Source organism: Schistocerca nitens, chromosome 2, assembly GCF_023898315.1.
Source record: "Schistocerca nitens isolate TAMUIC-IGC-003100 chromosome 2, iqSchNite1.1, whole genome shotgun sequence".
Classification (NCBI taxonomy): Eukaryota; Metazoa; Arthropoda; class Insecta; order Orthoptera; family Acrididae; genus Schistocerca; species Schistocerca nitens.
This window is the reverse complement of record NC_064615.1, coordinates 866,353,627-866,380,735: the sequence shown is the minus strand read 5'-3', so window position 1 is coordinate 866,380,735 and position 27,109 is coordinate 866,353,627. Positions and strand designations below refer to the sequence as shown.

The 27,109-nt window shown below is 37.2% G+C and overlaps 1 protein-coding gene across 1 annotated transcript in view; it reads right to left on the bottom strand.

Moving 5' to 3' along the window:
* The window catches only part of LOC126234678 (beta-galactoside alpha-2,6-sialyltransferase 2), an 85,069-nt gene that overhangs the window by 30,487 nt on the left and 27,473 nt on the right, over nucleotides 1-27,109 (bottom strand). The window contains exon 2 of the mRNA XM_049943417.1: nucleotides 2,319-2,518. Coding sequence (XP_049799374.1) covers nucleotides 2,319-2,518 — 200 coding nt within the window. The remainder of the gene's footprint in view (nucleotides 1-2,318; nucleotides 2,519-27,109) is intronic.

Sequence of the window (27,109 nt, the reverse complement as noted above, 5' to 3'; positions counted from 1 at the left end):
AACGGCTTTGAAGTAGCCTTGAAGGAGTTTCTTATCAATATTTTTTTTTCAAAGTATTAATGAATTCCTTTTAGAGAAGGAGAATACTTCCATTTATACAAATAGCATTTATATGTAGCATTAATCAGGTTATTAATTATTTCTTTCATTTTTATTGTTCGTAATAGTTGCCACAATGTTATGACAGGAAGTGTAAAATATGACCACAATCTAAAACAAACCCTTACATTTTTCTATGGAGAACAAATAAAAATCTTTGGCACCTCTAATTAATTGATAAAGAATTAAAGAGATTAAAACAATATATTAAACAAGCGATCGGTTCACAAAATAAACAATTCATTCATGCAGTCACAAGTCGTGTTCTGTAAATCCCAGAGTTAATGTTTTAAATATTACTTGTGTGGATAATAAATATATATTTATCAGTGAGATATGGAAGCAACTAAGTGGCCTCAATTGAAAAAATAATCTTTTTTTTTAACCTTCTTTAACTCATATTCTGTAAATACCATCATGTAGCAGAACCATGTGGAATATTGGATTATTCGAAGTATATGGTAACAAAAAAAAGGTGCTTAGCTAAAATGCATGCACTAAAAGTAGCAGTAAAGCCTCTTATGTGAAAAATGCTGCTTCTCCCCCATTACAAAAAGTATTTGCTATTGCTTGCTAAATAAATCTGAGAGTTATTGGACAGAGATGTGCAATCATACATCATTTGCTGATGCTTGCAGTGGAATGGTTTTCTGAAATAACCTGACTCATACTAAAAGTAGGTGCCAATACTGTGGGTACTGCATTTCTTTACCATTATCTGGTATTTACGTAGCAATTGAAGTCAAACTATACTCTACCAACAGCTTTGTCATTCAACTTTTTATGCATTATTTTGATATTCTTATGAAAATGTCAGTGCAAACACTAATGAGCACAGTATTATTGTACCCTTCTTTGCAAGAGCTACTAAAGTAAAACTAAGAAACTACTTTTATCCCTTGAGATGACTGTATACTTTTTAATAACTTGGCAACAAAAAGAGTTACAAATATTAATCACACCACAAAACTTTTCTTGTTCCAAGCATTAGTCAAAAACTTTGATTTAATATTTTTAACAGTCTATGATATATTAAGTCTGTTTATGAAACATGAAATACACTGTGTAAGCCTACGACAGCTGTTTAAGAGGGCACTGCTGGGTCCATATTTGTGTTATTGTCATTTTGTTCTAAACAGTTGTTAATTCACAATACCTTCCCCTGCATGTCATGCAACTCCCTTATATTTTACATGCTTCATACATTGTATTAAATTCTCCACAAATAGCAGTATATTATTACATAGTGACACTTGTACTTATCATTCAACATTGGCATTGAAATATTTTCGCTATATTATTTATCATGCTGGAAAAGTTCCATTAATAACATAATTTTATATGTCAACAAGCATAAAAACAATAGCATGATGCACACAATTAACTCTAGAACATTTTGCATAATTTCAGTAAATTATCATTGATCAATAGTCTTCCTTTATTTTCCCTAGCATTTATCCTGTCAAGTATGGGGTCCACTTTTATATGGCAAATTTTATTTTGTTATTTAACTGTGTAGCTGGATGCTCCTACTGATGCCAATAGTTGTCAAGGAACCTAAGGGAAGGAAGTTGTGTGGAGCACCTGCCTGTGAATCATGTACCTTTGTTAAGTGCATTGTCATATTTAAACTGCTTGCATATCATATTCTCTGATGCGGAAGTTAGGGTCCAGCCCAACAATTCCCTAAATGAGCATGGGAGACAGCCTATAACACACTCATGCTGTCACTAAACCAGCTGACAGTTGTTAATCCGCCATGTGGATTCAGTGTGGGTCTGGCGCATCTCCCTATCTCACAAGCCACCGCACTGCATGTTGAGCAGATGCTAATCAACAGTACATTAAGAATAGCTAACAGTTCAGCATCAGCAGGTATCCGTAGTAGACCACATGATTTCAAATCCTTTCATCCAAGGTATCAGAGATGTCAGCAATCACTGATTGAGTAACATATGAGAAAATGTTCATCCAATGAACAATAAGTAGCAGGATTTACTATGAGTATCATATACTGCTATACAAACAAGAAGGAGACAATGCGAGAAAGTTGATTTTCCTCTTAAACCACTGAGCAAAATTTATCTGATAAATTAAGACTGTGGGTATGTTCACTGAATCTCCAAGTTTATATATTACTTTCATTATTATTATTATTATTATTATTATTATTATATATTATCAGAAGTGACACCAGTAAAATTAAGGGACAAGCTTACCTCTTCAAGAGATGATGAGTAATTACTTGGATCCCAAGCAAGGAGAGAGATACCTTGATAAAGTGCTGATGTAAGGAAATTGAATTCAGGTTTTGATACAACCTGTGAATTAAGAATGCGCAGAGTTGTCTTTGATCCAACATCAGATTCATAACCTTCTGTTGGTGCATGGTTGAACCTCAGAACAACATCATGTGTATCTAAATCGTATAAAGTCAAATGTCAGTACGATATTCATGTAACAATTTAAGACTGCACAGAAAAGAAACAAATGAAGCAAAATAATAATGCATGCCAGAACTAATGTTATTCATTATTACAAAGCACAAAGCAATTTGTGTTCAGAAACTGCAAATATATGTCTTTGGATCATTGCTTTTCTGATTTGTAGAACTGCATTTGCTGACTGTAAGCCTCTGAAAATAAAACTATCTGGATATATTACTCAGTGAGCAGAGAACTATAGTGTAGGCATACAAAATTTATTTCAGATGAAGACATGATTACACTAAGTGTGCTCTCTTGGGTAATATCAGCTTGTTCAGATAATTAGACTGGGAGCATGTTGTCAACTCAATACACAAATATTTACTCTGCAAGGAAGAATTTCAGCACAATTGTAAGATGACCACAAGTATCTTAGTTATGAAGCTGTAATTTGATGCTGTAAGCATTAACATTATCATAAAACAAGGAGGGACATGGTATTAAGCAAAACTGATACTCCTTAAACCTACATAGAAAGCATCTGGAGATGGTTGACCACCTTTTTGAAAGTCTCATCTATCCAATTCCTGGAGGAAAAAAAACATGCTATCTACATGTTAATGGGAATTCTCCACGAATTTATAAAAAGGGGATTATTATTATCTTTCTCCATATTCATGGATACTTTCCTTCAACCCAAATATGGAAAAGATGAAAGAGGATAAGTTTTGCTTTGTTGCAAAAGTGGCACAAGTACAAAAAGTCATAATGCAGCGGCAGAAAAATGCTCCTATCAGAGCACAGAAAAGGCAAATATGCTCATATTTACAAAAATACTCTGACTGAAAAGTGGGGTACCAGCTGCATCATTCTACCTTCCTCAGCACCTTTAAACATGTTCACAAACATATTCATGCTCTTTCTAACATGTAACTCACCTCTCACTCCCATAATCTTCCATAAATCTACACAGATACTCCACGAGCCAACGCACGTTGAGTAGCAGAAGGTACCCTGTCATTTCCTCCCCTGTTCCACTTGCAATAGAGCAAATTACTGTCTATATGCCCTAATTTCTTGTATGTTAACTTCGTTATCGTTACGCACAATGTACATTGATGGTACTAGAATCGTTTGGCCATCAGCTTCAAATGTTGGTTCTCTAAATTTTCTCAATAGCGTTTCTCAAAAAGAATGTCGCCTTCCCTCCAGGGATTCCCATTTGAGTTCCCAAAGCATTTCCATAACACATATGTGTTGTTTGAACCTACCATTATCAAATCTAACAGGCTGTCTCTGAATTGCTTAAACATCTTCCTTCAATCCAGCCTGGTACAGATCCCAAACACTCACGCAGTACTCAAGAACAGATTGCATCAGTGTCCCATATGCAGTCTCCTTTACAGGTGAACCACTCTTTCCTAAAATTCTCTCAATAAACCAAAGCTGACCATTTGCCTTCCCTACCGTAGTTCTCACTTGCTTGTTCCTTGCAATGTTACCCCCAGATATTTAAATGACTGACTGTGTCAAGCAGGACACTAGTAATACTGTATCCAAACATTACAGGTTGATCTTCCTACTCATCCGCATTAACCTACATTTTTCCTTCCCACTGCTGGTGTCTCTTCTCACTGTCTCTGTCTCTCTCTTCCTTGTAGCCATTGTCACAGACTCTGTCTCTCATTATTACTGGCTCTCACCAAGTTCCACTTTCTCTTTCTCTTTATTCTTCTCCCACTGGCACTGTCTCTGTTACTCTTCTCTCAATGTCTACTATGTTCCATTACGACAGTATGCCTCTCTTTCTCTCACACTGCCATTGTCCCCTTTGCTCTTTTTATGCCACAACCACTGTCTACCATCTTCCAGTATTTGTTAGTTTTCTGTCTCTTTCTTACTGCCACTTTTTCCTTCTTTCTCTGCAAAAAAATGTGAATATGTTTGTATGCCAATATTTTTGTGAAAATTTGACAGGTGCTGAGGAAGGTAGAATGTGGCAGCTGGTATTTCACTTTTCAGTCCGAGCTTTTTAATAAAGAGGAGCATGTTCACCTGTTTAATGCTCCTCTTCTTTCTGCTGGTTGCCTTCTTTTCCCTGCCACAGCAAGACATGTCACCCATATGAAAAGAAGTTGATAGGCTAGCAAAATTTTGGTAGTTTACTTGTGTGGAACAGAAATAACACAAAACTAATTTTACACCTCAGATTGCAGTTCATGAGCACAAAAACGTTTCTTGTGCTTTAGTTTCCAGAACCCTTCTGATGATAATGGAGACACTTTACAACATGTTTCTCCATTGTATGTCACTACATTTTCACTTCACACCACAGCTTATGTGCATATTTTATGTGCACAAGTAGAGTAACTCGAAAGCTCTGTATCTCGGTAACGGATAAAGATATCTAGAAAATATTTAGAGCTGTTTGAGACTGGAATCTTAGGAATATATCGTAAAATCACAGCAATTTGCTGCACATAGCGATCTCAGAATCCACAATTGGGTTTTGGTCTGCTACTGATGGCACAAAAAAGGTGAAAAATGCATTTTTTGCGGTTTTCTCAAGAACTGCCCATAAGCTTATGCAAATGTATCATTCATTCATTCATTCATTTCGATATAACCCTCAGTTTAATTAAATCACATGTTTATCAAGGGTATACCAGTCATCAGTCAATCTATTTAATGTACACCTATTACAGAGCCTGAGATATTAACAACCTCATCTCTAACTGAGGACACATATCATGTAAATAAGTAACAAGAAACACACTTTTGCACAGCCATTGTGTCATCATTCTTATCTGATAACCGGGCTGTTAGTGCCTCCTCTGAAGATCATACACTGCAAACAGTTCATCTGCTGCACAACACACTCAAAATAAATGACAATGGAACCTCTAAAACCAAGTTGAGGCCTTTAAGGGAAAGGTAATTATAAGATAAAAATATGTTTGGTTGCCACCTGCATCAAAAATATCAAACTTTAATTACAAAGGCTGCAATATCACATATGAATACAACTAAGACATCCTGAGAAAGTTATCCATTCTCAGGGATGTGCAGCACAATATATAGATCATTGCCAAAAACCTACGGCACAGAGACCCTGACAAAATTCTGCAAGACAATGAAAGTCCCAACCCTTTTGTACAACAGTGAAATATGGAGCCTGAAGGCTAATGGCAGGAGTCAAATTCAAGCCACAGAAATGAAGTTATCAAGAAGAATCAAAGGTTGAAGCAAATGGATCACATCCACACTGAAGACGCCAGATGAGAACTGGTAATCTTTCCAACATCAGAAAATCGAAGAATATAGCCAAAAATGGCTCAGCCATATACTTTGAATGGACAATGAGCAGCTAGCAAAAACAGGGTGTTGAATACTGACTGACAGGCAAAATATGCTAAGGAATACCAACAAAGAGGTGGACCGATAGACTGGAACAGTCCAATAGGACGAATCATGATGTAGATGACGATGGAAAACTTGTATGGGCTTCCATTCTAGTGACTACCATCCTATATGGTTACCACAAACAACAGTGCCTGAAACTTATGCATAAGCAGGATAGAAAATATGGTAGCTTTCCAGACTGCTCTGTATCTGGTGATATGCCTCAATCACCCAGAAGAGGAAAAATATGTTTCCTGACAACAGAACAGACAGACAGACAGAATGATACTTATGACAGAGGACCTGCCAACTGACCATCAAGAGCTCTGCAGACTCTTAGGGCAAGCATGCACACGATGAGGTGAGGGTTTAAACATAGAAAAAGTTTGTAAGGATTTTTTGAGGGTGTATGGGCACATTTATTTCAACCCTAAAGGGACAACACCTAAATGCTTTGCCTTCAATAGAGCCCCCCCCCCCCCTAATGTGAAGATCTTACAATTAAACTGCAATATCAGCACTTTGGTTGTTGTAGAACTGTGTAGACTTCTGAACAAAGTACAGGCAGATATAATCTGTCTCCAAGAGCCATAAATGCACGGTGACAAACTTCCAGGCCTTTCCGTAAATCTCACAATTACTGTGACCTAAAATACCAAGCCTGGGCTTGTAATAGTGAAGAAAATTACACAATCACAAAAATAATACAACCATGTTCTAAACATGTATCCAACCTGAAATTATGCACGGATGAGAATCTTGAATCATCGCATCCATGTAGGCACGGTACTATTATGACATACGGCCTTTTTCTGACCAAATAAGAGATATAGCACAGTTTTACAGTTTTCTAGGGAGAAAAGACTAATACTTAGTGACATCAGTGCACGGTCAAAGCTCTAACATGTAGGCAGAACAGACAATAGCGGACAAATCGTAGTTTACACAATAAATGAATGCCAGCTCTTTGATCTAAACAAAGCAGGACAAACACCTACATTCTGCAGCAATGTAGGAGGAACGAGCAGTAGTGACATCTCACTAGCAAATGTAAAGTCCATATTATATCTCAACAAATGATAAGTACTAGAAAATAGAAACAGTGTCTTCTTTCAAATGAAGCTGGCTGGCAAAAATTTGCACTGAAACAGAAACTCCATTGGTTCACTGAGGCATCAAACCAAGAAAAGATACTAGTGAAAAAATGAAACATTACCAAAAAGTGAAAACAGCACAAGAGAGGAAAATAACACTAGAACTACACAGTGATGCAACACAAACATATGAAAACAAACTACACAAACTAGACAGGATCACTGGAACAAGTTTGTCAAAACTCAGCTACAAAACAATATATGGGGGAATCATTCAAACTTCAAACAGGTAAGGTAAAGATGTAAACACTACTGTCAACTCTTAGCCACAAAGAGGTCACTATTACAAGGGGCTGGAAATGTTCAGCAGAGCACCTGCTGAACAAGTTTCTCCCTGATGATGAAAAAATGAATAGCTAGTAACATCACAAAAACTTACAAAGACAAATCGATGACACCTACACAAATAGCCCTATTGCTGTCACATTTGCCCAAGGAGAGCTAGTGTTAGCAGTTAAAAAATTAAAGAATAAGAAGACTCCCAGTCCAAATGGCATACACTCAGAAATACTCAAAAATTCAGTTGCACATATCACCCATTTTCTACAGCTACCGAATGAAGCACTGCTGCCAGCTAGGGTCCCTGGCATGTGGAAAGAAAACTTTGAAGATAGTAGTCAGCTTCAATCCTAAGGCTGATTTGGTGCAGCTCTCAATTCTAGCCCATGCTGTACAAACCCTTTTCATCTCTGAATAACTGCTGTGACCTACACCCATTTGAACTTATTTTACCCCCTACACTTCCATCCATTAGCAATGATATGCATGAAGTATAGCAATTTCATTGAAGATTGATGATAATGGTTGATCTTTTAGCGGACAAAATGGTGAGGTCATCAGTGCCTTGGACTGAAGACAACAACCACAACAACAACAACAACAACAACAACAGCAACATTTACTTGGTTACGGTGGTACTTATCAATGAAAATAGTTACCTATACCTCCAAATTTTAATCCCAATTTACTACCTTCCATGCAGGATTACAGCAAACACTGCTACTTGACACTGCGCTAACAGAAAAAAATTACTGAATATAGGTATTCAGATCATTTGTAGAAGGGGTGGCTAATGAGATATGTTTTAGTTTTCTTTCGAATTGGTGGGCATTCCTGATTCCTTTTAGATGGAAGCTTGTTGAATATCTTTGCACCAGAGCTCATAATGACACCATGACTTCCAGACAAGGAGGCAAAGACAATGAAAATTAATTTTCTGTGCTGTATTGTGATTCTATACATCACAGTCCAGCTGAAACTGATTATTATTGCCAGCAACAAAAGCTGTTAAGGAGTAAACATATTTGGAAGTGATCATAAGAATTCCAAGACATTTAAAAAGGCTTCTGTGAGATTTACAATCATCTAGTTTGCACAATATTCATATTGCTCACTTCTGCTGAAAAAAACATTTATTTACTTTATGTTGACTATCCCACAAGATAATTCCATAAAACAGGGGTGTGAAAAAATTTGCAAGATAAGGCAACACTTGTCTTTAGGTGAACACAATGAGATATATTTTTAGGACAAAACACATCAAACTGAGTTTCTTAATTAGTGTATTGATGCCTTGATCCATTTTAGTGCATCATCCACCTGAACACCAATAAAATTTATACAGTGTATTTCATTTCATGTATGAATGTTAATGTCTATTTCTGATGCTAACACATCATTATTGCTTGTTTGAACTCACATAATACGAATCTTTATAATATTAAAATTTAAACTGCTAGTGGGAATCATTTTTAGCCTGTTCAGCTATCACCTGAGCTGTGTCTGGTTGTATTAAAACTGTGACACCAGGAACGAAAACAAATCACGATATTTTACTTATTGTGTGCACACAGGATAGAAGAATACGAGATTTTAGAAGAATACAAGAGTAAATTCATAGATGGTTTGAGGGTGTACAAGAAATGAAATTTAGTACAATGGGCCCCATCTCTGGCAGAAAAAACTGCTCTAACTAAGCTGGGAATCAAGTCAAATTGAGCTTGGATGATGGATATATGCTGCTTCATTTCTACACCAGATCTAATCAATCATGGAGTTTGGCAAGTGGTGGCATGGAGATATGAAAAGACCACTGTCCACAGCAATAGTTAAATACACAGCATATCAAAGTAGGTCTGGACAGCAAAGGCAACATGTGTTCTTGCAGTATCTTGTTGAAAGATGACTTCATGGAGACCTCATAGATAGTGCACAGTCAACAGTTTAGCAGAGGCTGTTCCAGCTCAAGTGTCAACCAGTGGACAGTCAGGCACCCATGTGCAGCTCTGGGCAGGGGTGGGGAAACAGCTGAAGCATTGGCTGTCAGGCAGCAGGGCCATAACGTACATCACCATACTGTCCCGATTTCACACTCACAGCATGGTGAAGTGGTTCACATGGACAGGTGCAATGTGAGCAGAACTGGGAGTCATCTAAGAAGACATGGTGCTAGTCTAGTGTCCATTGCTATTGTTGGTAGAACAACTAGGAAGTTACAACAATTGTATTGTATCGTATTGTATGTTAACCGGGGGGCCCTGAAACAATGGAGAGGCTCCATCCCCACCGCAGCCACAGTGGTCATCAACCCCATGGCGACTACCGCAGTCCACTTCACCCCCCACTGCCCCACACCGAACCACTCTTTCAGGGTTATTGTGCAGTTCGGCCCCCGGTGGACCCTCCAGGGAACGTCTCACATCAGACGAGTATAGACCCTATGTTTGCATGATAGAGTAATGGTTTTGTACGCGTACATGGAGAACTTGTTTACGCAGCAATCGCCGACATAGAATAGCTGAGGCGGAATAAGGGAACCAGCCCGCATTTGATGAGGCAGATGGAAAACTGCCTAAAAACTATCCACAGACTGGCTGGCTCAGCATACCTCAACACAAGTCCACCAGGTGGATTCGTGCTGGGGACCAGGCACTCCTTCCCAATCTGGAAAGCCGTGGATTAGACCGCACGGCTAACTGGGCAGGCAGTTACAACAATAATCACTCTTCAGGCAGTCCATGATGCTCCTGTCAGTGTACCATTGTCCATATGGCTGCTTTTCTTGATGCAAACAAACCCATTTGCTCATCTGAGGCAAGCTGAGTGAATAGTGTGAAGTGGTCAAAAAGTAACAATATTTTTTTACATTTGTGGGCTTCATACATTCAATTGTTAGGGCACATGTTCCTGATGAATGTTTACATTTTCAGCTCTATTGCATATTTAGTTTATTGTTGACAGTCAAAAATGTTATACATGTATTTGGTGCTTGATGAATTTTTACTTTCGAAAAGATGGGTCACATAATCTGAATTAACTTTTGATTGAGAAACGTAATAAAACAGAACACTGAATTCAAAATGTTGGCTGTAGATATTTGAGTGTCCGCTATGAGGAAAACAAGAGTTTATGAGTGGTATAAACGTTTCAAGAGGGTTGAGAAGATGCTGAAGACGACGGCCACCCTAGCACATCAGTTACTGACAACAGTGAGGAAGAAGTAATGAATTGGTTCTGGAAAATTGCTGAATCTCTATCAGAGATGTTGCTAATGATGTTGACACATCCTCTGATTCATCCCAATCAATTGTTTTGGAAATTTTAGGCATGAAATGTGTAGCAGTAAAGTTTGTTCCAAAATTATTGAATTTTGACCAAGAATGGTGTTATGTAGACATCGCTCAGGAATTGCTGAATAAAGTCTACAATGATCCAGTACTTCTAAAGAAGGTTATAACAGGTGGAAAAACATTGGTGGATATGAAACTGAAAACAAGGCCCCATCATCCCAATGGAACCTGCCTGAAGAGCAAAGAGCGGAAAAAAGTTCGACAAGTTTGATTAGATGTGAAGGTTCTTCTCAGTCCTTTCTTCAATTACAATGGGGTAGTGCATCCTGAGTTCCTGTCTTATGGTTGTACAGTCAACGAGGAATACTCTGTGGAAGTTATGCACCATTTGCATGAAACAATCCAAAGAAAATGACTAGAATTGTGGCAAAACCACTAATGGAAATTGCATCACAATCGTACTGCTGCTCACATCTCAATGCTTGTTCATGTTTTTTTGGCAAAAAACAAAAGTGTTATGTTGCCTCAGCCAATGTATTCACCAGACATGGCTCCCTGCAACTTCTTTCTATTCCCGAGCCTGAAGAGAACCACGAAAGGCCGTCATTTTGCCACCACTGATGAGATGAAACAGATTTGCTGAAGGAGCTGAACACTATAACAGAAAGTGAGTTCCATAAGTGCTTCCAAAATTGGAAAAAGTGTTGGCACAAGAGTATTATATGTGAGAATGATTACTTTGAAGTGGACAAAGTTGATGTTGATGAATAAGTAAAAATTCTATGAGAAAAGGAAAACTTACCATTACTTTTTGATCATACCTCGTATGTCTCTCTTCTAGGGCCCTAGTCAAATGGGCCTATTGAAAACTGAATGGCACTGAGTGTGATATTCTTCAGTAGATTAATACCATCTTCACATAACAGTTGTGGAATCCCGACTTACGCAAGCAGAAATATCAGGAAGCTGTGAACCACAGTTTTGATACTCGACAATCCTGTCGCTGTCACATTCAATCATGTGTTGGTACACATTTCTCCTTCACATGAGGCTTAACATGATATTCTCACAAACAACCTAATTCAAATTTGATTTCTGAATGAGAAACCCATTGTGTAATATTTCATTATATACATAAAGTAGACAGAATTACTCCCATCTGTATTGTGCAGTTGTACTAAAACCCTAATTGTCTGCATATCAAAGCACGTTGTAGGCTTCATGCTAATTTTATTTTTGTTGGATGCAGTTTTTATGGTGTCGCAATTTCAATGGCCAAAAGTATGTTTGAACACAGCAAGCCAGACTGTACAAAATAAAATGTTTATTTAAAATAAAGGATACAGTATCAAGCAAGCTGAGATACAATGCTACATATGCATACATTATATTGTATAGACTTCATCATGAAGGAGAAGCTCTAGAACTCAAGAGTCAAAGAAAATACTAATAGCAATGATACTATTTCCAAAGAATGTATTTGCAAGTAATTTTCTATTTGTGATATAAAAATAAGCTAATACTATTGGCCTAAAGAGACTTCTTTGAATAATATTTCTGTTTTTTGATTAACATTAAGTAGCTGTGGTTCTGCTGTTTATGCTTGCTTCAGATTTACATACCCATGGACCCAGGAAAGGAAAATCATGATGGTCTACACCAAGTCAATTAGAAAACTAGTTATTGTCACAGGATACTTAAATGATATAAGAATATTACCTGTAGATGGTGATAACAGTTATTTAGCATGTTACTAATATAAGATTTTTAACTCACAAATCTAAGTAGTCAAATACCAAAACTCTTAGACAATTGTTATAACAGAGTACATTGTCTTAGTATCTAGTCGCAGTTTGGTTCCTGTCATAAGTGTCCATCATTATTCTATGGGCTACTTGCTAGCAATGATCACGTCCCCACAGTGGACTGATACAAACACAAGATGATGGACTGCCTGCTCCCCTACCCATTCCATGACTACCACATGCTGATGGGCTGCCCATGCAAAGCCAACTGCTGACATTACTTTGGACAACTATCTCCTCATCATGCTTATGTTTCTTTGGCATATACTTTATTTCTTATCCTTTGTAATTTCAGGCATATTTTACATTACTTCTATTACTTTTAACATATCACTTTGTTTTTACAAGTAATGAATTCACACTCCTCTATGCTATGAAGTATACTGTTGCACTACATTTTCTTGTAGCCTTTTTCTAAAATTATTTTTACCATATATGTACTTGGCAAACGTATAAACATCACTTTTGACTGAACTTAATTACTCTGTAAATGTTAGCTTATTAAAGAGCTGTCACTGCCCCAACCATCAGCACCTGTAGTGCTAATATTTGTAACTACTACCCATTATTTAAGTCTCATACATGTATATTGTTTATCACTCTAGTTAACGACTACACTTTCTTTGTGTGGATGGCTTCTACAGTAATTAGCTTACTTGTTTTCCATGTGCATGTAATATGTTCACGTCCATGTTTCACAAATTCTAAAATGCTTCTATTTTTCATAATGACAACATTTTCACAATTTGACTGTATTTATATTTATCATGTCCACTGTCAAAATTTAGACTTTTTGGTAGTTTCAAGAGCAATATAACAACCCTCAGCATATGTCAAACATGTTATGCAGAAATCTGCAAACCCAAAATTGTAAATGTATACATAACAGTCATAATTGCAATCAAATGGCAAAAATGTTGTCATTTTAAAAATTTTGGATGACTGTGGTCCCCAATAAAGAAAAACTCCTATTTTTATTTTCCTTTTATAGATGATTCCTGTACAGCTGAAGCCCTTTAACTGCTAAAATAAAATAAAATTTGTCAAATAATGTGAATCATCTGGTTTATTGAAGTAATGTATATTACAATTCAGCAGAAATTACCTTGTTACCAGCAATAACTACCATCAACAAGTGAAACGCCTACAAACCAATTGCAGGAATCTCAAGATCTTCCAGTAATCCCCTGCAAGACTGTAGCATATGAAATATACAGTATGTGTTTAGTCTGCAGGTGAACACAGTGAGTGATATTTCTAAGTGGAAAATATCCCAAACTGTGCTTCCTTATCATTCTGTGTCATCACTCCATTTTAGCTCAATATCTATTACATTCATGTAATGTATTTATAAATTTTTACATATTGTTAGTGAAACATGACACTATGGTTTAAAATTAAAAGTCTAGAGTCACAAATTTCTATTTTATTTACTGGTAATTGATTTCAGTTATTTAAATATCAGACCTAAAAGAAAAAAAAATGTTTTAATTGTTCTAAAAATATAATACTGTGGATGTAAGACTACTACGTCCATATGGTTAAGTCTGCCACCAGCGCACTGCCAACATGGATTGCAACTAAATTACCACCTAGGCAGGTACACATTGCTTGCCAGAGATACCTCATAAGTGAGTTCTTCCAGTGGACAGTTGGGCATTATATGACAACTGGCTCTGCCCACTGTGCATCAGTCACCCAATGATAAGGTTGTACCATACATTACATAATTTGATTAGCAACTTCACAATACAAGGATTTCTCTAAAATAATCCTTTCAACATGAACTTGCTCACCAAATTATGCAGTGTAAATGATGCACATGTAGTAGGTGGAGTATGTTGCTTTATAACGTCAAAGAGCTCAGTTGTGAAATACCTCCTAGCAAGTGACATGTGCCTACCTAGGCACTACTTTATGATCAATCTATGCTGGCAGCAACCTGACAGAAAGAACGGACCATACAAATATAGTGATCTTGCAATTGTGGTATTGTGTCACATTTTAAGAGTATTTATAACATTTCCATATCTTTTAGATCTGATGATGGTTAAATAACTGAAACCTAATACCAGTTATAAATGTGAAAACTGCAACTCTTACACTTTCTTTCAGTTACATTGTATTCATGTACTGTATGACCATAATGTCTCTACCTGACTGCTGTTTTTGTCATTTGTTTGAAGATTCATCAGTGAGCACAACTGGTGGATCATTTATAAAGGTTCACAACAGGAGAGGAGTTCCTAGATAACAGAACGCAGCATGTCATTCTCAATGGAGAGAAGTCTTCCGAAGTAAGAGTGATTTCAGGTGTGCCGCAGGGGAGTGTCATAGGACGGTTGCTATTCACAATATACATAAATGACCTTGTGGATGACATCGGGAGTTCACTGAGGCTTTTTGCAGATGATGCTGTGGTGTATCGAGAGGTTGTACTAATGGAAAATTGTACTGAAATGCAGGAGGATCTGCAGCGAATTGACGCATGGCGCAGGGAATGGCAATTGAATCTCAATGTAGACAAGTGTAATGTGCTGCGAATACATAGAAAGATAGATCCCTTATCATTTAGCTACAAAATAGCAAGTCAGCAACTGGAAGCAGTTAATTCCATAAATTATCTGGGAGTACGCATTAGGAGTGATTTAAAATGGAATGATCATATAAAGTAGATCGTCTAAAGTAGATCGTCTAAAGCAGATGCAAGACTGAGATTCATTGGAAGAATCCTAAGGAAATGCAATCCGAAAACAAAGGAAGTAGGTTACAGTACGCTTGTTCGCCCACTGCTTGAATACTGCTCAGCAGTGTGGGATCCGTACCAGATAGGGTTGATAGAAGAGATAGAGAAGATCCAACGGAGAGCAGTGCGCTTCGTTACAGAATCATTTAGTAATCGCGAAAGCATTACAGAGATGATAGATAAACTCCAGTGGAAGACTCTGCAGGAGAGACGCTCAGTAGCTCGGTACGGGCTTTTGTTAAAGTTTCGAGAACATACCTTCACCGAAGAGTCGAGCAGTATATTGCTCCCTCCTACGTATATCTCGCGAAGAGACCATGAGGATAAAATCAGAGAGATTAGAGCCCACACAGAAGCATACCGACAATCCTTCTTTCCACGAACAATACGAGACTGGAATAGAAGGGAGAACCGATAGAGGTACTCAGGGTACCCTCCGCCACACACCGTCAGGTGGCTTGCAGAGTATGGATGTAGATGTAGATAGCACTGACTACTGAAATTTGTGATGCAGTAAATTTTATGTGCCTGTGTTTCAAGTTTTGTTTTGCTTCTACAGTGGATCCCTTTTATTTTCCACACAATCAAAACTTGTGGTGGAATCAAATGGCAGGTACTTTTTCTTGTTTATTTTAACCACAATGTTACTGCATACAGATTTTCTTTTTATTTTAAGACATTAAAGAAATATGCCCTGATTTACTGACTAATTACAATTCCAAGTTATGGGATTTTATAAAGTCAATTTAGGTTTTCAACATTCTACAATAAATATAATGACAGTCAGAAGAACAACAGATTTTCACCTACATAATGACTTTTGTAATCTTGGTTGTTGTATGATACCTACTATTGTTGACTGGGCATCATTCAAAGGCATGTCAAATGTTTTTATGATATATTTTATTTCTTACTTTGGACAAATTTGAATGACACGATTTTAAAAATCAAATATGACACCAGTGCAACTTCTTATGTGCAAAATAGCTAGGCCTCAAAGAGATGAACCTTTCGACACTTCATTTACGCAAGTAGTAGCAACTGTTCGTGAAATATTTAAATTTTCCCTCAAACCACTAACTAAGTTTTTCTTAATTACCCTGATTTATTTCAAGCAATTAAATATTTTTTTTGCAAAACTAGACACCACACTGTTCAATTTGATATCCCATTTCTCCATTTCCAAATCTTTGTTTGGCTAGAAAATTTGAACAAAAGCCCATTGTGTTATTTGCAGGGAATCATGTTTTTGTTACACTCAAACATTTCACCAATTTGTGTTCAATGATTTCAGTGCATTGTCATTTTTTCCACCATAGCTTCCTGAGACAGAACCTTACATATGTGCTTCTATTTGTTTCTATTTAAGCCTGGTACATACTATTCTTATTGTTTTATTGACAGGGGTGTTTTCAGTGAGTAGTGCATTCTTTTTATATTTGAAATACTAAATCAAGAGTCTTAGGTACTGTTGCTTTCAGTTTTTGATTACAGCCTGTCATCTGAATTATAATGAACTCTATCTCCCTGACATAACATGCTTTAATCCTATGTGTTATTTAAACTACCTGACTCCATGTATCCTTACCTTCATTTCTCTTTATGGAAAACAATGTTTGAACTGTTACAGGAATTGATTTGCAAATGATTTTTAGTTCACATTTACCAAATCTGCTTCCTTTACATAACTTGATGAAATCATCTTGTGTTATCAGTGAAATAAAGGACTTGAACTTAGACAGTGTTTAAACAGGTTTCCTTCATCTTCAGCTAAGGTGTCAAGATTCATGGGGGAAATAATTTTTATGGTTTCCAAACAATACTCCTTATCTCTCAAAGTGTGTATATAGAAGTGTGTCCCAGCCATTGGTGTGTGATAAGGTACTGTCAGTCCAAGAGTTGAGTATCTGTCCAGTCTGTCAGTTGTTCACGCTAATCTCAGCAGGGCACATTCATACTGAATGTGCATTAATGCAGCATCCCTTGAAGAAATTAAATGAAAACTTCTGCCTCCGTTAACAAGACCACTGTTCACTTCTCCAACATCTTGATCACACAGTTCCAGAATTCACTGTCATGACATATGCCTGTTTCATATGATATGGTCACAGGGTCACCCATGGACACAGCAGAGCCTTATGCCCAACACCATGTGTCCACTGGCAGCCACAAGCTCCACTACGTTTAGTACAGTATATCTATGGATGGCATATTAGTAACTATCACAATCACATACAGTCTGCTGATGAAACACTAATGTGTACAAACATGTTCTGTGAATGTGCTCTTGGTTTGTGAGGTATTGCCAATTTAAGCTTGGTCATAATTGAAGTTTCTTACAGTTTTAGTTGCTGTGCATTTATTGTAGTCTATTGCCATCACAATTACCAACACAAATGTATGTGTGTGTGTGTGTGTGTGTGTGTGTGTGTGTGTGTGATAATTATCATCAAGACAAGGTTCGTATGAAAGAAAATTATTGGAAAATCTACTGAAAAAGTCAGAAATTTGGATTACATTTTTGTCTGAAAATCTCAATGCCAAAAATGTGATGGTCAGTTTTATAGTTCTGCTGTCATGTTTTCATAAAAATAAATAAAAAAAAATTCCGATGTTTAGTTTTTATTGTTCTGATGTCACCTGTTTTCATAACAGCAACAAATTCCACACTGCATATTGATATTTTGCAGAAATGAATACAACTGAAAGTGGTATTTCAGTGTGCTATCAATGGTGACCATATATTTGGTGTGTTGCAGAAATTAAATTGATGTCAGTTGATGGTAATTTCGTATGTTGAAAACATTCAGTTAATTTCAGTTTGTGGTTTATTTCTTTAGCAAAAAAGCCACCCTTAAGACTTCAAAATATTGGTTGATGTACTTGCAACACAAGCCAAATACATGATCATCGAGTCAAAGAGACAGATGAAGAGCGTAGACAGCATTTGGAGACAAATTGAACAAGCATTTCTCAAGCATGATCCATTGTGATTGCAGAACAATGGATATAGACATGTTTCAATCACTCAGTTGGAGTGTACGCACAAAATAATTTGAAATGTTGATAAAACAGACAGTGAAACATGACAATTCATACTGAAGATAAGGTGTTCAGATATGATGTAACAGTTTGTTATGCAGTGCATGTATTGGTCGACTTTGGAACAATGGGCAATGTTGCAATGCTGCCAGGATTATGTTGTGCGAGTGGGATGGTCAAATTACCACAATTGACACCGCCATTAGAGCCACTGACATCATTGCTTCCTGGCCAAGAACTGTTTGAAGCATTCCTTGCAGAATATAAAAAAGTACAACACTTACTTCCAAATGACTTCATTTGAGGCAAATATTATCAAAGAATGAGGGTTTAACCCAACTTTTAAGGTAAATTCTTTCTTGTCTGCATCACACATCAAGATTCCATTTACAATAACAATAAATAAGTTCAGAGAGAAGGGTGAGGAGGAGATGGACAGACAAAGGAGGAGGAAATGTACACAAAGAAAGGGAAGAAGGATATGGACAAAGAGATGAGGGAGGAGGAAATGAATAGAATGATTGTGGGGTAATAGATGTACTGGGAGTGGGGGGAAGATGATGGACAGAGATAAGGGGGGGGGGGGAGGAGGAGATGAATAAAGGGAGGGGGAGGAGAGTTATAATGGAAAATTTTGTCTGGATGGCAAAACAGAAGATAGTTTATTAGTTGGAACTGGTTTCAGTCTGCACATACCATCTCCTTTGGCGATCTGTGAAGGCGCTGAGTGAAGCTGAACTGTATGCCAGAAGGCACATTCATCAAATGGTGTAACACATGAGCCTGCTGGAATACAGCTCAGCTTCGATCAGTGAGTTTGTGGATCACTTGAGGAGATGCCATTTGGTCTGAAGACAATTTATATAGATTGAAACGAGTCCCCACTAATAAATTAACTTCAATTTTGTATTCAAGACTGATTTTTTTTTTCATTATAACAAGTGGTTCATGTTGGGCTGGTTTGAGCTCTCTGTACAAAGTTAGTGAGAATAGTATTCCATCACACTAGGTACAGACATGTGTTTTTCTTAGTGTAGACTGAATGCCCCTGCATCCATCCACATTATTCTTTATCAGAATAACCAGAAGTGGAAAGCATCAGTTTTCCTATACCACCATAGTGAATTTGATACTGCTGTATATTGCAGAAAATCTGTCAGATTTTCTCCACCACACATCCAAATCATGAAAGTATTATCCATCTGAAGAACAATTTTGTTTTCAGGTGTCCAATTTCCAGTCTTTTTCCTTAATGTGCTCTATATACGTCATGTATTGGAAAATCTTTTATAAATTTTGAGAAGAAATTCCTCCCACCAAAACAGGAAAATGGTCACATAAACAAATAGTTAAAAGGTTTTTAATGAAGGAATGCTTTGCCAAACATCTCAAATCAGTAACCCATAAAAAGTGTTTGAAATGCCTTTGTCTTGCTTCTACGCATCCATGTACACAGCAGGTAGTGGACTGTTACACCAGTTTGTATACTCTTTTTCAATTTAGGGAGAAGCCAGAAGTCACAAGATGCTAGGTCAGGGAAAAGGGAAGCTGACAAACCGCAGCCTTGATGTTTGGCAAAAAAATCACGAATTAACTGAGAATGATGATGGGTGTGTTATCATGGTGAAGGTGCCAACTGCCTGCTGCCAACAAGTCAGGCCATCTGCATCTCACTGCTTCACAAAGGCAATGCACAACCTCTCGGTAGTATTCCTTATTGACATTCATACCTTCTGGGGCATATTCATGGTAGGCTATGCCTCTGGACAAAAAATGGTCAGCATGACTTTCACATTGCTAAGGAACGCCTTCACTTTTTTTGGGTCTCAGGGATGATGGATGTTTCCATTGGGATGCTCTGTTTCTGGGTCATACCCATAATACAAGTACTCATCACCAGTGATAACTGTGTTAAGAAAGTTGGGATTACTGTTCACAGTATCCAGCATGTCCTGTGCAATCTCCTAACAAGTTGCTTCTCCTCGATTGTTAGCAACTTTGGCATAAATTTTTCAGAGATCCTCCTGAGGTCCAAATATTCCATTAAAATGGAATGAATGAAGCCAATACTAATTTTCACTTCATCTGCAAGTTCTCTGATTCTGATTCATCTACACTGCATCACTAGAGTCCTTACGTGATCAATAAGAACCTCATTTGCAGTTGATGAGGGCCTACCTGAATGTGCTTGACTCTTCACTGATGGGCAGCTATCTCTGAAGTGATTGTACCACTCCTTTATCTGTGTGGTACCCATCACTTCATCTCCAAAAACCAGTCGAATCTTGTGCATTGTTTCAACTTGAAAATCAACAAGACTGAAACAAAATTTGATGCAATAATATTGTTCCACTGTTTCTGTCTTTTTGCTCACAACACAAAATCTAACAACTACCACTTACACGTGTTCAGCTGTCAATGGCTAGCCACCAACTGGCTGTCTGCACAGTCATGAAAAAAATCAGAAATGGGCACTGCATATGCCAACAAACATACAGATCATGCATGCCCCAATACCATTGTTAGTTTCAACAGCAAAAAATAAAGTCAGATACTTTCTGAACAGCCCTCGTACAACCAATGAAATTTGTACCCAATAATTAAAACTCATTTTGCTAGAAAATCAAGCTGCCTCAACACAAGACAATGTGTCAATAACTCACAGTATCCTCCGTGGTGATGTGTTGTAATAGGGATAAACTTTGCTGATATTAACTAGCACTCTGCTGAGACAGGCTTTGTAGCACCAGAAATGGTGGACTGAAATTGAGCATGACTCATTCATATGCCTGACCAGGAAGAATGCAATCTGCAGGCTGTCAAACAAAGCAGTTATAAGCACAGGGCATGTCAAAACAGGATGTGATATAAGTACCCCACAGACAGTTCATGTACTCATATTGCCTTCAATGTGCACTGGGTCTTTTGACATTTGTCAACTATGGGAAAAGTCTTGTCATTGCTATATTGCACAAATACTAATCGATTTCTTATTTCTAATGTCTTATTTACAGATGCTGCAACATTTGGAAGAGATCCATTTTTGGACATAAATCCTCACCTTACAGTTCACTCTAGGCAATAATACCAGTTTAATGTGAGAGCTGCAATTGCGTACGACTGTCAGATAGGCCAAAGACATCAGTATTGTCTACATGGATTTTATTCAAAGCAGTCTCTCAGACTTATTAAAGAGAGAGTCCCTGAGACAAAACAGATGCCTTATTGCACAACGGGGCTCCACCAAAGTTCAGCCACATGGGTAAAGATGCACTGGAAGATATTAGGCTGGCACATGAGTTCATAGTGTTTTTCCATAAGTTTAATAAACACAACAACACAAATAACAGAGACTTTAGTCATCAATAATACATTCTACTTCACTATTTACTACAGTCTCCCAATGCTGGTGTAGAAATAATGTGGTTTTGAGGGAAAAAAAAAACACTGAGCCATGTTTAGAGTGCATTTGCATTCAGAAAGGAAGTTCCTTGAAGGCTGTTCAGTAGAGAGCAGAAAATATGAAAATCTGAGACCCAAGATCAGGTGAGTGTAGAATGACCTCCAAACCAAACTCCAGTATAGTGGTTTTTGTAAGTCTAGCAGAACGCAGATGGGCATTACTGTGCTGTAGCATCACTTCACACAGTCTTCCTAGTCACTGTTCTTGGATTGCGTCTGCAAGACATCTCAGCTGTTGACAATAAATGTCAGCAGTGATGGTTACACATCAGGGAAGCAATTCGTAGCACACAACACCATTTTTGTTCCATCAGACGTATGACATTACCTTTTGTGGATGCACATAGGGCTTTGAATGGGGAGCCGCTGCGATGTTTAGGCTCAATCATTCCTTTCTTTTACTTATGTTAGCATAAAGACACCATTTCTCATCACCAGTAATGATACAGAATAGGAATGGTAAGTGATCTTCACAAGCCGATTAATGACAAGCAAGCAGAAATGCACATACGGCAGCCAACTGATTTTTGTGATTTTGGCTTAGAGCATGTGGTACCCATACACCCAATATTTGAACCTCTCCCATTGCATGAAAATGTCACATGATGATGGAGTGATAACTATTCATCGCATTTACCAGTTCTACAGTACACTAATGTGGATCATTGTGGATTAATGCATTTAAATGATCTTCATCAAACCCCAGAGGTCTTCCTGAATGTCACTAATGTCAAAATGATCCTCCTTAAAATGAGAAAACCATTTTCTTGACTTGATCTGTCCACTGCCATTATCCCTATATACAGTGCAAATGTTTCTGCCTGCCTCCACTGCTGTCACCCCTCTACTGAAACCAAACAGAAGAATATGTTGGAAATGTTCTGCTTTCTTCACTTGGCACTCCATTTTCCAGCTTCCACAGATCCACTAACTACCTCCAAATGACAATATGTACATTCTTCCAACCTCAGTTATTTGGGGTATTGTCTGTGGAGCCACCTCAAACTATTGGCTTATGAAGCAAACATTCCTAACGCAATGACCCTTCATTAATAGGTCAGTCAAAGTTTTTTACCATATCCAGTAGTATTTTAATAGTGTTTGACAATTTATGGTACAAATGAATGCATGTTTAGAAGCAAGTAGATATTGACATTTGCTATCAATTTGACTGTCATTAATAACTCAAAAATGAAGGATTTTCAGTTCTGTGTTTATATGGAAATTATAACATGTTTTGGTGTGAAGCATCTGCTACCTCCCCCCCCCCCCTCCCCCCAACCCCCAACCATCACAAAAAAAGAACCTATAAGACATTTGTTTAGTAACAGAAATGCACTTCACGTTAAATATATGTACTGGATTTGTAATCAGGGTCAGTAAATGAGGCTTGGTAATAAGTCTGTTTGTACAGAGTTTATTTGAATATACAATAGGATTAACAGTATACAACTCAATGGCAGATGGCAATAATGCACACAGAGACTAAAGGGGGAGATGGGGCAAGCATACAAAAACAGAAATAACAACAACCCAAAAAAGCAGCATTGACACCTTAAAACAGCATTAACATTATTCCACTAACACCTTCCCTCAGTGTTAATTATTGGTGTTACAAAAACTAAATTACAAGATTTAAATAATTTTATTTTACCTAGTGGCTTTGTCAGAACATCAGCTAGTTGCTCATTTGTGGTAATGTGCTTTAACACAACTTTCTTAGCACAAACTTTCTCCATAATGAATAAAATTTTGACATCTATATGCTTAAGATTATGTGGTAACTGTGAGATTTTGCAAAGACTTATTATTGGTGTATCATGTTCATAAAATACAATAGCTCGCTGAATGCCAGAAAGAGTATAATACAATTACTGAACCGGCATGTTGCACTAGTTGCCATACTTAAGGTTACAAATACTGATTTTGTTGATGACAGATACTGTGGGCTGATTCTTAGAGCTCATAAAACACTGCAACCAAAATCTTTAAAAATATAACAAACTGTGGACTTTCTATCTACTCTGTCACTGACTCCGTCAGAGTCAACATAACCAATTATACTATAAGTACCATAAAAGTTTTATCCCTAACATATAACATACTGTGTTTTAGGGTTCCCTTAATATAATTCAATACATGTTTTAAAGCATTCCCTAAATCCAGACTTGTGTGTGATTGGTACCTGCTTAGAATACTTGTTCTACAGAAATATCTGATCTGGATCCTAACATGGCATATATCAATGACCCTACTAATTTTCTACATCATTTCTTAATGTCATCATTTTCAAATTTTTCTCTTTTTGACACACTGTGATAAAATTTTGCTCAGTAGGAGTTGAAACAGAATTACATTTGAACATATCAAAAACTTTTAACACTTTTTCAAGATAGGTACTTTGTCAAATAGTGGTAGTTCCCTCCCCTGAATTTTGAACAATATTTATTCCCAAATAGTTCATAATCAGACCTAAATCTTAAAGTTATCACTAAATAACAGCTTTACATTGTCAATTCCACTCTGAGAAGTTGAAGCTGTCAGCAGATCATCAATGTAAACAAGTATGTCTTAGTTTTATTTCTGTCTTTATATACAAGCAACACTCAAAATCAATTCCTAAGAAATCCTAAGCCAGATATTACTGTGTAGGATTTAACATTCTAATTTTTGGGTTAGTGGTCCTTTAAACTATAGGGGGCCCTCTAAGTCTACAAACTTTACCACTCATTTTATTGAAACATCCAATATGTAATTTAACATAAAAGTCTCCAACTATTTCTCCATACAGAAAAACACCACAAACATCAAAATGGCTCTGAGCACTATGGGACTTAACATCTATGGTCATCAGTCCCCTAGAACTTAGAACTACTTAAACCTAACTAACCTAAGGACATCACACAACACCCAGTCATCACGAGGCAGAGAAAATCCCTGACCCCGCCGGGAATCGAACCCGGGCGTGGGAAGCGAGAACGCTACCGCACGACCACGAGCTGCGGATTCTACAAACATCCAGTTGATAGATGAGAAAATTATTCTCATGATGATAGAGCAATACTGATATCAGCCACATAAAGGCATTGAAATAATTCAATTGCGAAAAGTAAAACTTTGTGTCACACCTTGACTCGAACCCCTATTTTCCTCTTCACGAGTGGTCATTCTAACTGATTCAACTATCTGAGCACGCTTCCTGTCCAACCCAAATTCCCAAATTGTCATACACTTCTTCAGTAGCACCCTCATGTACAATAGTAAAGTTATTCTCATTACAAAGAAATGTCACTGATGTTTATTACATTTCAGAATAAATCAATTTTTAAAGATATTTTCTTTGTGGGAGACCACAGTCATACAGAATTTTCTGAAAAAAATTTCTGTCATCTGACTGTTAATTGTTCATTTATTGTACACAATCATGATTTCAGCTTTGTAGCCGTACCCAAGTGCATACTGAAATATTAAAATATGTCGGACATGTCTATGACATGTGACAAAGCAAGCTGGGATCTTTTTACTTCCTCTCTTCTTTTGCCATCTGCCTCCTTGAAATCATTTTATTTTCATTTTTCCTTAATTATCATTAACATGCCTAAGTGTAATCTGCATTTTTATAAAAGAGAAAGGTTGGTCCTCAGTATTAAGGAATGTAGCACCAGACCTAATTTTGTGCTTAGTTTTGTATATATAATTAATTTACTAATTTATTTTGACCATTCCAAGTTAATATCTTTTGTTATGGGGTGAAATCAGTAATTGTTCTGTGACTTATATTCTATTGTTGACTTACAAATAAATATAAATTGTGTGCTCATTATAAACATTTGGAAGAAGAACCACTAGACTCTTAAAGTATTTATTTGGCTCTATTCTAAAACATGTTAGCAAAGCCAGCCATTAATTAATTCCACAGCAATTACCAGTTTTGTCAAAGTATTGTTTGTATAACTATAGCTGTTAACTTCATTATTTAAACAAATAATTTGGCCTAACCCTTGTAGTAGAAGAATCTGTTAAAAAGAAGGAATTTTTCTATATACTCAGTTAATGTGATGAGTTGTGTTTTAATTTTAATTTCTGTAACTTAAACATTGAACAATGTATAGTTTCAGTACCTATTATTTTGAGGATGTATAAAGGCCAGATTTTTGGTCCCCAGACAGTCAGTCCACAGCCGATTTTCAGACGTCAACCTGTATTAGTTAGCTCAACAACAATGCATCCACTTAACCAGGAAATAAGTTTAACACAAATAGCCTGTGTGTTAAAATAATGACAGTGTCTGTTCAATAGTGCCACACGTACTGCATTATTCTGCAAGAACTGTGTGGTTAGGTTTTTACTGCTTATGGATATTCAACAGTAGCAGTATGCTGACATTTGCCTGCAAAATATTAATGAGGCTTATCAAAATTAACCTATAGTGAACTAGTCACATTAACTGGGGGGGGGGGGGGGGGGGGGTTGTGAACAGTGGAAGTAAAGAACTGTGAAACAGCAACTGTGCTACTGTCAGCTACATCATTTACAGCGGTCAGTGTTGAAGTGAGTGTTGCTACCTTAAAACAACATTAACATTATACCACTAACATGATTAGTTCCATATTTCCTATTTTTAACTCTGACTGCCAGTTAAATATATGTGTGTCGAAACCTACATGTTTGGGTTGTATGTATACAGTGGAACCCCTGTTTAGCATTTGTCTGGATGAATGTGGTTAATTTATAACTGTGAGGTGGTAGCCCCATCACCAAGCTTAACCTCCGCAGCACTCGTAACGCGGCCAAGGGATTCTATACCTACTGGCTCACATAAATGATTTGCCTCAGATAAAGGATTCAAAGGAAACGGACATAGGCTATGGAACAGGAATTTGCGAGATAGAAACAAGAAACACTGCTTCACATTTGGGGCATGGAACGTTCATAGTCTTAATTTATAGAACCACACTACAATTGTCTTGTAAAGCAGCCTAGAACTGACTCAAAACAGTCCTTGTATTCCCAGTTTAACACATTGCTGTGCAGCATTTTCGGAATTTCTAATCTGTTTTCATGTGATGAGTCAATGAGTCACTTAGCCATGAACACTTTTTTTTTGTCCACAGATGCGAACAGATAGGATGAACACACCAACAGCACAACATGCTCTGTCATGTAAAACTCAATGTAGTTTGGCTTGAGAGAGAGAGAGAGAGAGAGAGAGAGAGAGAGAGAGATGTGTTCGATGAATCTGTCTTGACAGAGTTCTGGAAAGGTTCATATATGTCTTCATTGTAAGATGGCATGAAAACTGCTAGTGAGTATGACAAGAGAGTAATTAAGACCACAGGACTTCCATTCATGCTTGGCAACATAATACCAGAAAAGTGTGAACCTGCAGTTTAACAGAATAACA